Source organism: Monodon monoceros, unplaced genomic scaffold, assembly GCF_005190385.1.
Source record: "Monodon monoceros isolate NGI ecotype Baffin Bay Population unplaced genomic scaffold, NGI_Narwhal_1 Super_Scaffold_18, whole genome shotgun sequence".
Taxonomy (NCBI): Eukaryota; Metazoa; Chordata; class Mammalia; order Artiodactyla; family Monodontidae; genus Monodon; species Monodon monoceros.
This window is the reverse complement of record NW_021703774.1, coordinates 168,488,938-168,503,445: the sequence shown is the minus strand read 5'-3', so window position 1 is coordinate 168,503,445 and position 14,508 is coordinate 168,488,938. Positions and strand designations below refer to the sequence as shown.

Sequence of the window (14,508 nt, the reverse complement as noted above, 5' to 3'; positions counted from 1 at the left end):
GGTGCTGGGATGGCTGGACAGCCATATGCAAAAAATGAGCTCAATCCATCACTCAGACCATATGCAAAATATTAACTCAAGGTGGATCATAAACCTAAATGTTAAACCTAAAACAATAAAACTTCTCAAAGAAAACATCGGAGAAAATCCTATGTGACTTCAGGTTGAGTAAAGATTTCTAAGAAATAATACCAAAAGCACAGCCATAAAGAAAAAGCTGATCAATTAGACTTCATCAAAATTAAGAACTTCTGTTCTTTGAAAGTCACTGTTAAGAGAATGGAAAAGACAGCTCCCAGACTGGGAGAAAACATTGACAAATTAACATATATTATAAAGGACTTGTATTCAGAATATATAAGAACTCTCAAAACTCAAGAATAAAAAAACAACCCAGTTTTGTAAAAAAAGGTCAGAAAGTGAAATGACAATCCATAGAATGGAAGAAAAAATTTGTAAATCGTAGATCTGATAACAGTCTTGTATCCAGAATATATGAAGCGCTCTTACAACTCAACAATAAATTGACTAATTCAATTAAAATGATGGGCAAAGTATTTGAATAGGCATTTCTCCAAAGATATACAAATGGCCCAAAAGCGCATGAAAAGGTGCTTGACATGATTAGTCATTAGGAACATGAAAATAAAGACCACAGTGAGATTCAACTATACACCTATTAGAATGCTTAGAATTAAAAACTGACCATACCAAGTTTTGGGGAGGATGTGGAACAAGTGGGACTCTCATACATTGCTCATGGGAATGTAAAATGGCACAACCACCTTGGAGAAAAGTGGCAGTTTCTTAATAAGTTAAACATACAAATACCATATGGCCCATTCTACTGCTAAGCATTTATTTGCCCAAGAGAAATGAAAGTACATGTACATATAGACATGAATGTTTCTGTAAGTCTTATTTGTAGTAGTCAAAAAGTTGAAACAAACCAAATGTCCATCAATAGATGAAAGAATGAAGAAACTGGTTTTTGTTTCTTTCCACTGTACAGCAAAGTGATTCAGTTGTACATATATAAACATTCCTTTTCATATTCTTTTCCTATATGGTTTATCACAAGGTATTGAATATAGTTCCCTGTGCTATATAGTAGGACAAGAAATTGTGACATATCCATACAATGGAATATTACTCAGCAATAAAAAGAATAAAGCATTCATCCACACATTAACATAGCTGACCCTCAAAATAATCATGATAATTTAAAGAAGCCAGACTAAAAGAGTGGATACTGTATGCTTCTATTTATGGAAAATTTTGGGAAATACAAACAAATTTATAGTGACAGAATGCAGATCAGTTGTTGCCTGAGGCTGGGGGTGAATGGGAAGAGGGATGACAAAGGGGGACAGAAAATTTTGGGGGGTGATAGATGTGTTTGTTTTCTTGATTGTGGTGACGGTTTCGTGGGTATACACGTGTCCAAAACATCAAATTGTATACTTGAAGTATGTGCAAGTGTATGTCAGTTATACCTCACTGAAGCTGTTTGTTTTTAAAAAAAAAACTTAAATCTTAAAATAAAAATAAATTAAAAGATATTTTACATTCAAATAAGTTTGGAAAAGGCACCATACTCTAACCACATCTTGCAGGGTCCTATAGTGCTCAGCAGCTAAGAAACAGATGCTAGAATATCCTAGCATTAAAAAAAAAAAAAATTGAGGGCTTCCCTGGTGGCACAGTGGTTGAGAGTCCGCCTGCCGATGCAGGGGACACGGGTTCGTGCCCCGGTCCGGGAAGATCCCACATGCCGCGGAGCGGCTGGGCCCGTGAGCCATGGCCGCTGAGCCTGTGCGTCCGGAGCCTGTGCTCCGCAACGGGAGAGGCCACAGCAGTGAGAGGCCCGCGTACCGCAAAAAAAAAAAAAAAAAATTGAGCTTTGTTTTTGTTTTTTTATAGTGAAAACTTTTATATTGAGAATTGGCCAGCTGGACTCAGTATAGATGATCCCAATTTTGTTGGCAACATCTAAAGCATCATAGTCAGGAGCCAGTCAAACATGTGCCTTCTTCTCTCCATCAGGCCTGATCAGGGTGTGGACCTTAGCCACGTCAATGTCATAGAGCTTCTTCACAGCCTGTTTAAACTGGTGCTTGTTGGCCTTGACGTCTGCAATGAACACCAGTGTGTTGTTGTCTTCTATTTTCCTTTCTTTTGTTTTCTTTTTATTTATTTATTTTTGGCTGCGTTGGGTCTTCGTTGCTGTGCGCAGGCTTTCTCTACTTGTGGTGAGCAGGGGCTACTCTTCGTTGCAGCGCGCGGGCTTTTCACTGTGGTGGCTTCTCTTGTAGCAGAGCTCAGGCTCTAGGCGCGCGGGCTTCAGTAGTTGTGGCGCACAGGCTTAGTTGCTCCACAGCACGTGGGACCAGGGCTCGACCCCGTGTCCCCTGCATTGGCAGGCGGATTCTTAACCACTCCACCACTCCGACAAGGAAGGGAAGTCCCTTGTCGTCTTCTATTGTCTTCATGTCTGACTCGGTGGTGAGGGGAACTTGATGGTGGCACAGCGGTCAAGCTTGTTTCTCCTAGGGGGCTCTTCTGAGGATATTTGGGCTGCCTCCTGAGCCGCAGTGTTTTGGGCCATCGGAAGGTGAGTGATGTCCGGATCTTCTTTTGTGTGTGTGTGTGGCTATGGACGCCTTTCCACACTGCTTTCTTGGCCTTCAAAGTCTTTGCTTTAGCTTTGGCTTCAGGAGGGGCAGGGGCTTCCTTCTTTGCCTTCGGCGCCATCTTCGTGAAAAGCTGTCTGAGCTTTGTTGAAACCAGCATGTCCCGATTTTAATTTTACACAGAAACCCCCATGATCTCCTCCAACAATTCCCTGCTCCCTCGCCTCCCCTGTGGGTCAGTCATTCCATACCCTCCTGCCCAGGTCTCCATGGACATTACCTGGCGGCTCTCGGGGAACTGACCCTCCACAGTTCCTAGGTTCTGCTGGCTCCCCTGTTGGTCCTTGGTCTCCTTCCATGAGCTCTGCTGCTGCAGCCTTTCCTGTGCTGCAGGGACCTGGAGGGCAGCACCTCCAGCTCACTTCCTGGCATGGCCTGATCCTGGCCTGCTTGCAGCTCCCCGGGCCCTTCCTGGGGGGGCCAAAGATGACTGCTTCATCCTGGGGAGAACAGACAAAGGGACACCTCAGCTCCCAAACTGGGGCACATTTTTACATTCTTATATTTCTTCATAGTTCCCAGAGCACCCGCACAGGGCTCGGCACACCATAGGTACATAACTTAATGCCTAGGAGAAAGAATAAAGGACTAATGTGAATTCCCCCAATCACAGACACTTTGAGGTCAATGTTTAAGAGAGTTAGGATTTAATATTTTATTATTACTTATTGCTTTTTAGAAAAAAAAAAAAGATCAGGGAGAACTGTGATTCAGAGAGGTCGGAAGACTTAAGGCTCGGGTCATTAAGCTGAAGTTGACAGGTCTGGATTTGAATCTGCACCAATCTGATCTCACTTTAATATTCTGGAGTATTTCCTGCAGGCTTCTTCCTAAGGATATACATACATATTTTTAATGGGGATTAATTTAAATACCATCTTCAATTATTACATAATTTTACCTAGTTATATTGCGAATACAATTTTGCAATCTTTTTTCAATTAACAGTATAATCTAAATTTTTTCCATGCCAAAAATCTCTCATAAGCATGCTTTTTAATGAAAGTATAAAATTCTCTCTCTCTCTCTCTTTTTTTTACTTTTTGGCCGCACTGTGTGGCATGTGGGATCTTAGTTCCCTGACCAGGGATTGAACCTGCGCCCCCTTCAGTGGAAGCATGGAGTCTTAACCTCTGGACCGCCAGGGAAGTCCCCTAAAATTCTCTATTTTATAGAAAATCATAATTTACTTAACCATCCCCCTATTGTGAGCATTTAGTGCACACTGGCATTTCCAATTTTTTAGCATTTAAAATAATGTGGAAATCTTTGTGCGTAAAACTTTACCTGAATATGCACTTATTTCCTAGATATTTCTAGAAATAGATGAGGGTAAAGACAGTTTTAAAGCAGTTTAAACAAATTGCCAAGTTGTGTAAGCAGATGTGTGGAAATGGTTTCTATTTCTGCCAGCACGGTGCCCAGCGCCTGTCTCAGGGGTGCTGATACCTGGCTTTGATTGATTCCCCTAACTTATCGTGTAGAAGAGATTATTTAGAGGTTTTTGGTTATAATCAAATTTAAATGATAAGCTGACCAGTCTCCCAAGTCTTTCACTTTGCCTCTCTCTGGCTCTCTCTCCATTTTCTCTTTTTTTTTTTTTTTTTGCGGTAGGTACGCGGACCTCTCACTGTTGTGGCCTCTCCCGTTGCGGAGCACAGGCTCCGGACGCGCAGGCTCAGCGGCCATGGCTCACGGGCCCAGGCGCTCCGTGGTACGTGGGATCCTCCCAGACCGGGGCACGAACCCGTGTCCCCTGCATTGGCAGGCGGACTCTCAACCACTGTGCCACCAGGGAAGCCCCTCCATTTTCTCTTTTTAAAAAGAATATATTCTCACTGTAGGCAAGCTTAAAGATATATACAATATTTAGAAAGTAATAACAATAAATCCACATAAATGTGTGTTTCTGTGTCTCTCAGCCTCTCTTTTGTTCATTCTTCTATGAATTCAGTGAATACGTATTTATTGCGCATCTGCTACAGGCAGAGTCCCCGGCATGAGGGATGTGAGGTTAAACAAGACATAAATACCCCTTGAACAAGACACATCACAGAAGTTTGTGGTCTAGTGGGGGAGCTCAGACAAAAGGTCAACATGAATAATTATTTAGTGTGATTCATGCTATGAAAGAGAAGTACAGGGCTGTGACTGGGTGGATCCACCTTAGCCTGGAAGTTGTCCCTCCTCTCCCTCACTACCAGGTGAGTCACAGGGGATTCTCTCCTGGAGCTGCTCTCTGGGAAGCCCCCGGTTCACCTTGGCCCTGCCGGAGGCATCTGCTCCTGGGTGCTGAGCTCTGGAGACCCCTCCTCTGATGCCTCTCTGTGTCTGGGCCCGTCCTCTGGCTCTCCTGGTTCTGAGGAGGGTTGCTTCCCACTGTCCATCCCTTCAGCATCTGTAAACACAACCTAGAACGAAGATGCCCATGGCACTGGCTCAAGTGTTGGCCCATTCTGGAGGGATTCTCCCACTCTCTGGCATCATCCTGGCCTCAGGGACAGGGAGATCCCGTGCCTAACTGGGGAAGACATTGGAGAGAGGCAAGGAGGAGACAAGGGGCAGGAGGAGGGAGGCTCGGTCAGCACCGATGGCTCCAGCGCGAACCTGGAGTCCAGAGTAGTACCTGGGTCAAGGAGATGCCACTGAGGACAACTTGACAGAGTGCCCTGGGGGACTTCCAGACCCTTACAAGTTCCAAGAGAGGCTTCCACAATTTCTGCTACTTCAGAGCTCAGGCTCTGGAGCTGGGTTTTGATGCCCATCATTCTCTAGTTGGGTGGCCTTGAGTCAGTGACTTAGAGGCAGCTCCAAGCCTCGCCTGAGTCAGCAAACTCCAGGCAACCTGGTTCAATCAGTTGATAATACAAGTTTTCACTGTGAGCAAACACTAAGGGCATCTACCACGGGGCAGGGCCAGTGTCAGGTGCCTCAGGGACTTAACCCAGTTAATCCTCGACATGACACACATGAGCCCATGAGGCTCAAAGGGCTGCAGTGACATGCCCAAGGTCATACAGCTGGTTAAGTGGTGCCACTGAGACCCCCTGACTATGTGCATTGGAAAAATAAATGGGCAGGTAAAGGAAGCCCTGAATGTTTACCCCAGCCTCCTTCCAAGACCCCCATTTCAGGCCCTCTCCAGGGGCCTAGGAGAAGCCATGATTTATAACAGAGGCTACAGGGAGAGGGTGATACTTAATCCAAGGGAGTGTTGACTATTTTTATGGTGACATTTTTGGCTCTGGGGACACAGAAAGGAAGATCTTCTCTGTGCTCTTCAATTCATGCCACTTGGCATTTAAAAAAAAATTTTTTTTTTTTTTATGGAAAGAGGCCGAGAGGAGCAATGAGAGCTTAGGTTGCAGGCTAGGGGATGAGGAGGGTCATGGATGGAAGCTTTGAGCAGCTGTCAGGGGAATAAAGGATATAAGGGACAGGGAGGCTAAAGGCCATGGAAGTAAGTAGGCAACTCTTGTTTTGCTCACCCAGCCAGCATCTCTTTTGATAACAAAGCCAACATTCTTTTATGGGAAACTTCCTGTCTCCATTCGGCCCACGCGGCTCAGCGGAGCAAGCTGAGTACCACCTCCGGTTCCATTATACCAAGAGATCCAGGCCACTCTGCCCTGCCATGGTGACTGGTTCAGGGATAAACATATGACTACAACCTGGGCCAATGACACTGATAACCGGAGACTTTCTTCAACTATTGCAAAGAGGCTCTCCTCCTGTTAGGAATGCTAAGCCAGAGGATGTAAGATGGGAAGATTTAAGCCTGGAGTGGCCAGGGCAATTCTTGCCATTTTGCAGAGAAAGCCTGCCTGGGAATGCCACAGAGGAAGGCAGAGCCGAGAGACACTCACTGAGCACCTTGATCCAGCCATACCTGAAGTCTACAGGTAGATTTGTCAGTTACGCAGGCTGATGTGTTCTCATTCCTGCCTAATCCAGTTTGAATTGAGTTTTGTGCCACTTGTAATAGAGGCTTAATTAAAGCAGTTGGGGAGGGAAGGAAACCTGGGCAGGGGAAAGGAAAGGTGGCTTTTGGGAGTAGAGATGCAGGTCCCTACCTGGCTGACTTCTGATATGGTGGGCTCAACACCAGCCCTGTTGCTGGCAGTCCTCAGGCCAGGACTTGGCTGGGCCTCTGGAGCCTTGATCCTACACTCCACGTACATCTGGGTGTTTCTGTTGTCCATTGTGCCAGGGCCAACGAGGGTACCAAGTGAGGAGCATCAAATGCTGTGTTCCCAGAAAAGAAATCCAATCAAAGTTCCACCAAGCCCATTACCTAACTGCCTCTTCAGCAGCCCACGTGGAGTCTGTCATGCAGAGAGCCTGGCTCAGGGGAAGAGGTAGGACCAGGCCTGGCACAGGAGAGGCATGCAGCAAGACCAGAGAGCTAGCCACATGCGTTACCCACATATTTTCCCCAATTCTCACGATAACTCTGGGGAAAAGGAGGCTCTGGGAAACAAAGTGACTTGCCCGAGGTCCAACACCAAATAGGTCACAGAGCAGGAATCAAACCATGGCCTATTGGGTCGCAAAACCCACACACTTTTCCCTACAGCAGCATTTCCTAACAGGTGTTCTTGGGGATATTGGTCCCATGAGGTACACCACAAAAAAAAAAAAAAGGGTTCTGAGGCCAAATGTGTCTGGAAAGTGCTGAGTTAAAATGAAATAGGCTCTTTCCTGCAGGATTTCTCAGAGCCCTTAATATGCTAAGATGCATTTTAAGGAGAGCCCAAGAGGGAATTCCCTGGCGGTCCAGTGGTTAGGACTCCGCGATTCCACTGCAGGGGGCGCGGGTTCAATCCCTGGTCGGGGAAGTAAGATCCCGCATGCTGCACGGCGCAGCCAAAAACAGAACAAAACAAAAATAAAGAGAGCCCAAGAGTGTCACGGCTGCTGCTGCTATAGAGGAAAATTCCGTTCTTCTTGGAGCTAAGGAATAGGAGTGGGGAACGTCTGTCTGGGGGTCCCTAAAGTCACCAATGGCAATAGGTAGTTCACCAAAGCACCCTGACCCTGCCCTGGACACATCCCTTTCTAAAGCCTTTCTTAGGGTCTCTTTTTTATATATATATAAATTCATTTATTTATTTTTGGCTGTGTTGGGTCTCCGCTGCTGCGCGCAGGCTTTCTCTAGTTGTGGTGAGCGGGGGCTACTCTTCGTTGCAGTGCGCGGGCTTCTAATTGTGGTTGCTTGTCTTGTTGCAGAGCAGGGGCTCTAAGCGCACAGGCTTCAGTAGTTGCAGCACGCGGGCTCAGTAGTTGTGGCTCACGGGTTCTAGAGCACAGGTTCAATAGTTGTGGTGCACAGGCTTTGTTGCTCCACGGCATGTGGGATCTTCCTGGACCAGGGATCGAACCTGTGTCCCCTGCATTGGCAGGCGGATTCTCAACCACTGAGCTACCAGGGAAGCCCCTAAGGTCTCTACTTTTGCTTCTCCTATCCAACCTCCTATTTGGCTGTACTGCCATATCCTACACAAACATTCTGTTTTAATCTGGGCAGACTCCTGCGATCCTAACCCTGCAGATCTCCCAGACTCTCTGCTTGTTTCCCATTTCTCTCTTTCTCCAGCACCTCCCACCCCATCCTTCAAGCTCCCACCTCTTCTCCAAGCTTCCAACCACCTTAGCCCTCTCTCCGGCCTCTGAATTCCTTTGAGGCAACATCAACACCCTTTCTACGGAGATGCCACGGACCTCTCTTCACTGTTAACTGGTTTCTAAGGGTAAACCCTACCCCCTCAGCGAAACCTTGAGGATCTTGTTGTTGCTTCTTCCACTTTAAATCATGACAGGCCGGCCGCCATCCATGGAGGAACCTTCTATTTGCTGGGCACGTTTGCCAACGGTATTCTAAACACCCTGTCCTTGAGGTCAGTGGGTTCAGCCCTGTTTTAAAGATACGGAAACTGAGGCTCAGGGTAGCCCAGAGTCTTGTCCAATGCCACACAGCAAATCTGCAGAAGAACCGGCTTCAAACCCAGGCCTGTGTGACTCCCAAGACTGCTTATCTCACCATATTATCTTGCCTCCAAAGAAGCTTAATTCATTCCCTCACTCACCCATGCAATCACCAGTTGTTTAACAGAAATGTGACATCAGGCCTTGGGGATACACTGGGGGTCTGGTGGCTCTCACAGTTTATAAGGGGCACAGGGGAGGTACCCTTAACAGCTGCTGACCCGAATCCCCTCTCCCTTCTCCTTTCCTCCCAACCTTGCCTACCCTCCAGTCCTACCCTCTGGGCCTGTATCCCCACAATGCAAACAAGGCTCCGCTCCCAGGTGACCCCCACTCCAGGTGCAGCTCCAGCCTCCCAAAGGACCTAGGCTCTCACCTGGCACAGAGAGGTCAGCTCTGTGACCGAGCCCCTCTCTCTTTCCTTGGAGTTCCTCCCTTTTCTCCCATTAGGGCTCCCTAAGCCTTCCCCTTTCCTCTGAGCCTTCCTGCCCCAGGGGTAGATGACCCATCTGGGGGAAACCTGCCCCCCTCCCAGACCCCTCAAACACGCCCCCCATTGTCTCCACCTCAGAAAGCGCAGTCTCAACCTCAGAATTCTCAGGTCCCAGTATTCCACAAGCTGGAGTTTTAAGGGGGCAGAGGCTCCAGAGGGGATCCAGCCCCCTCTCCATCCCCATCTGGAGCTTACAACCTCTGTGAGAATCTAGATGAGAAGGGGAAGCCCCAACCCTAGCAGAAAGGCATGGGATCTGAGGATAGAATTGAGGGGGGTGGGTGGCCAATATAGACCCTGTCCTCCTTTCAGGGCACTTTCTTCCTCACAACTTCATTGAGATTTAATTCACGTATTGTACCACTCATCCACTTAAAGTGTACAATTCAATGGCTTTTAGTATATTCACAGAATTGGACAATCCTCACTCCAATTTTAGAATATTTTCATCACCCCCAAAAGAAGCCCCACACCCCTTAGCCATCACCTCAGTCCTCCCACCCCACCCCTAGCCGTAGGCAACCACTAATCTTTCTGTCTCTATAGACTTGCCTATTCTGGACATTTCATTTAAATGGAATCATACAATATGTGGTCCTTGGTGACTGGCTTTCACGGGGCAGATGTTTTCAAGGTTCATCTGTGTTGTAGCTTGTATCAACCCTTCATTCTTTTTATGGCCAATATACTACTTTTTTTTTTGGCCGCACCGTGCACCTTGCGGGATCTCAGTTCCCCAACCAGGGATTAAACCTAGCCATGGCAGTGAAAGCCCGGAATTCAAACCACTAGGCCAGCAGGGAATTCCCCATTTTGTACATCCATTCATCAGTTGATAAACATTTGGGTTGTTTCCAATTTTTTGGATGAGGAATAATGCTGTTGTGAACATTTGTGTACAAATTTTTGTGTGAAGATATATTTTCATTTCTCTTGGGTGTATACCTAGGAATGGAATTGCTGGGTTATATGGTAACTCTGTGTTTAGTCCCCTGAGTAATTGCCATACTGTTTTCTGAAGTGGCTGCATCATTTTACATTCCCACCAGCAATGTATGGGATTTTTCCACATCCTCACCAACACTTACTATGTCTTTTTTTTTTTTTTTTTTTTTTAATTCTAGTCATTCTAGTGGGTGTGGGTATAAAGTGGTATCTCACTGTGGTTTTGATTAGCATTTCCCTGATGGCTAATGATGTTGGGCATCTTTTCATGTGCTTATTGGCTATTTGTGTATATTTTTTGGAAAAATGTCTATTCAGGTTCATTGTCCATTTATAAATTGTGTCATTTGTCTTTTTATTATTGAATGGTAAGAACTCTTTGTATATTCTAGATGCAAGTCTCTTTTCAGATATGTAATTTGCAAAATTTTTCTCACATTATGTGAATTGTACTTTCACTTTTTTGTCCTTTGAAGCACAAAGCTTTTAATTTTGTTAAAGTCCCATTTATCTATTTTTCTCTTTTGTTGCTTGTGCTTTTAGTGTCATATCTAAGAATCTATTAGATTCTTTTTATTATAACATAAATCCAAGGTCATAAAGATTTTTCTCTATGTTTTCTTCTAAGAATTGTATAGTTTTAGCTCATACATTTAGGTCTACAGCCATTTTGAATGAATTTTTGTACATGGTGTGAGATAGGGGTCCAACTTCATTCTTTTGCATGTGGAATGTGGATATCTCATTCCAGCATCATTTGTTGAAAAGACTATTCTTTCTCAATCAAATTGTCTTGGCACACTTATGGAAAGTCAAGTGGCTATAAATGTAAGGGTTTATTCTCAGTTCTAGTCCAGTGATCTATGGTCTATCCTTGTACCAGTACTATACTGTCTTGATTACTGTCCCTTTGTAGTTAAGTATTGAAATTGGGACGTGTGAATCTCCACACTTTTATCTTTTTCAAGATTGTTTTGTTATCGAGTGCCGTTTTTTTTTTTTGTTTTTTTTTTGCAGTAAGCGGGCCTCTCACTGTTGTGGCCTCTCCCGTTGCGGAGCACAGGCTCCAGACGTGCAGGCTCAGCGGCCACGGCTCACGGGTCCAGCTGCTCCGCGGCATGTGGGATCCTCCCGGACCGGGGCACGAACCCGTGTCCCCTGCATCGGCAGGCGGACTCTCAACCACTGCGCCACCAGGGAAGCCCCGAGTGCCCTTTTATAAGTGGTTTCCCCTTCGCTTAGAAATATCTATGATGGCAGGAAAATACAGCAGGGAAAGATGATAAGTGACCTATCATATATATTTCACAAAGCCACCCAGGAAACTGCCCATCTCAAACCCCCACCTTGGCCCTGGACCTACCAGAAAGCATCTGGATGAATCACAGCAAGATTTTGCACCACTGTCGCCTCCTGCCACGTGAGATGGGCTCTGTCTGAGCCTATACTCTGCCTGTTGGGTTGAATTGAATTCATTCGGCAAACAACGTCTTTAACCTGGGAGTAGCCAGTAGCCCCAATTATTCTCGGCAGCAGAGCCTTAGAGATGCACTTCAGGCATGTTTAGCCACGTGGCTGGGATTTGAGGGTAAGGCAAGGGACTGTCTGACCTCCTGCAGCTACAGGACAGTGAGGTTTCCCTGGGCTGGTCACTGTTTCAGTGGCTCCACTACACAATGAGGATAACAATCCTTGCTCTGCTTACCTCACAGGGATTATTGTGTCAAGGTAACCCCTTCCAGAGAGCCTTCCCTGACTGCCCCCAGGCTGAGTGGGGTCTCTCTTCTCTTCGCTCCCACACCCCCCTGTGAGTTTCTTCCATCATAGCACTTTTCACTCCGCATTTCTCTCTGTCTCCTCCTCTCTGTTAGCTCCATGAAGGCAGGAGCTGGGCGGGCCTCATCTCTGTGGTCCCATCACCCAGCACCTGGCCTATAGTCGATGTTCACTGCCCATCTTTGTTAGACTGAACTGAACGGGAAGTGCTCTGAACACATTGTAAAACCTGGCTGCCCCCTGGCACGGAGTGAGCATTCCCTTCCAGATTCATGAGATGAAGGTGTCCTACCAGGGGCAGCTTCATGGAGAGGCCCAAAACAGTCACCGTGGGCTTCCCTGGTGACGCAGTGGTTGAGAATCCGCCTGCCAAGACAGGGGACACAGATTCGAGCCCTGGTCCGGGAAGATCCCACATGCCATGGAGCAACTAAGCCCGTGCGTCACAACTACTGAGCCTGCACCCTGGAGCCCGTGAGCCACAACAACTGAGCCCACGTGCCACAACTACTGAAGCCCATGCACCTAGAGCCGGTGCTCCGCAACAAGAGAAGCCACGGCAATGAGAAGCCCACGCACCACAACGAAGAGCAGCCCCCCGCTCGCCGCAACTAGAGAAAGCCCATGCGCAGCAACGGAGACCCAACGCAGCCATAAATAAATAAATAAATAAAAACAGTTACCGTGGGCCACCTTCACACTGCTTGGCTTCCAGAGAGGAAGTGATGGAACTTGGTGCTGATGGTGGATGCTATCCCAAAGTTTAGCTCTTAAGAGCTGGTCCTAGATGCTCTCCCAGCTGAAATTTTCTCCAACTCAGAGGGTCCAGGTGCTTTACTCCTGGGATACCCTATTTTCCCCTGCTGTCGTGCAGCACATACTGATGCAAAGACAGTGTGAAAGAGGAAACACAGTGCCTCATTCCCAAATTGCCCCTTGGCTTTGGGATGTAACCAAATGAACGCACACACACACACTCATTTACCCATTCATTCGCTGAGCACTTACTCTGTACCAGACCCTGTGCTGCTGAATACAGGGGTTCACAAAGGCAGGGACAGGGTCCTGCATCCAAGAAGCTTGCAGTCTAGGGACTTCCCTGGCAGTCCAGTGGTTGAGACTTCACCTTTCAATGCAGGGGGTGTAGGTTCGATCCCTGGTCGGGGAGCTAGGATCCCACATGCCTCATGGCCAAAAGACCAAAACATAAAACAGAAGCAATGTTGTAACAAGTTCAATAAAGACTTTAAAAATGGTCCACATAAAATAAAATAAAAAACCTTTAAGAAAAAAAGAAGCAGCTTGCAGTCTAGTGGGAGAGCAGACATGTAAACAGAATGATGAGAATGTGAGGGGACAAGATTGTCAGTATGGGAGTGTGCTCTCCCCTCCCATCTCAACATCTCTCCCCTCCAGCTTCTAAGGGGACTTCTGTCTCTGCCACTCCAGGACTTTAGGAAAATGAGTTAGGAACAAAGAACTAGGAGGAAGAAATCTCACTTCTCAATTTCTTCTTTGCTGTGCGGAATCAAGGTAAGGAGCAAAGTTGAAATTAGAAGTTAAATCAATTCACGTAAAGAGAGGTTAACTTCATACCCACTGGGATGACTATTATCAAAGGAAATGGAATATAAGTATTGGCAAGGATGTGGAAAACTGGGACCCTTGCTGGTGTAAATGGAAAATGCAGCTGCTGTGGAAAACAGTTTGGTAGTTCCTCAAAAAGCTACACATAGAATTACCATATGGGCCAGCAAGTCCACCTCTAGATATATACTCAAGAGAATTGAAAACAAGGACTTGAACAGGTATTATTCATCAGTAATCCACAGCAGCATTATTCACAATAGCCAAAAGGTGGAAACAACCCAAATGTCCATCAGCAAATGAATGGATAAAATGTGGTGTATCCGTTGTTGACCTGAAATAAATAGACCGCCAGAATTTCTCCAGCAAAGATGGGTTTACATGAGATCAGCAGAGAATTGCAACTCAGAGTCCGCAACAATGGCCAGCCATGTGCAAGTTCCCTCGGGGCAAGGGAGGCAGAACTCTTTCACAGAGGGGGAAAGGAAGTTGGGAAAAAGAAGGATACAGTAAACAAAGAGTTCGTGGCTTTTCATTGGCTGAATTCTTGCCAGGAAAGAAGAGGAGTCTTTCTTCTTCCTGTTGGGCTCTGCTATCATCCCAGGGTGTAAGAGCTCCCCATTCTGGTCTCCTATTTAATTGCAGTTTCTGTTTATTAATTGTTTTACACCATACAATAGAATATCATTTAGCCATTAAAAGGAATGAAATTCTGATACAGGCTGTGACATGGATGAACCTTGTAAACATTATACTCAGTGAAATAAGCTGACACAGAGACAAATTCTGTATGATTCCACTTATATGAGGTACCTGGAATAGGTAAATTCATATACAGAAAGTAGAATAGAGATTACCAGGGGCGGGGGGTGGGTAGCAGGAAATGGGGTGTTATTGCTTAATGGGTAAAGGGTCTGGGATGATGAAAAGTTCTAGAAATAGTGGTGAATGTAGTTCATTTCACTGAATTGTACACTTAAAATGGTTAAAATGGTAAAGTTTATGTTATGTATATTTTACCACAATAAT

General features: G+C 46.1%; 1 protein-coding gene across 1 annotated transcript in view; it reads right to left on the bottom strand.

Moving 5' to 3' along the window:
* The window catches only part of SPATA21 (spermatogenesis associated 21), a 33,508-nt gene extending 26,613 nt beyond the window's left edge, over positions 1–6,895 (bottom strand). Inside the window, 4 exon segments of the mRNA XM_029227045.1 lie at positions 2,914–3,032; positions 3,035–3,104; positions 4,964–5,104; positions 6,767–6,895. Coding sequence (XP_029082878.1) covers positions 2,914–3,032; positions 3,035–3,104; positions 4,964–5,104; positions 6,767–6,895 — 459 coding nt within the window.
* Positions 6,896–14,508: the final 7,613 nt, after the last annotated feature.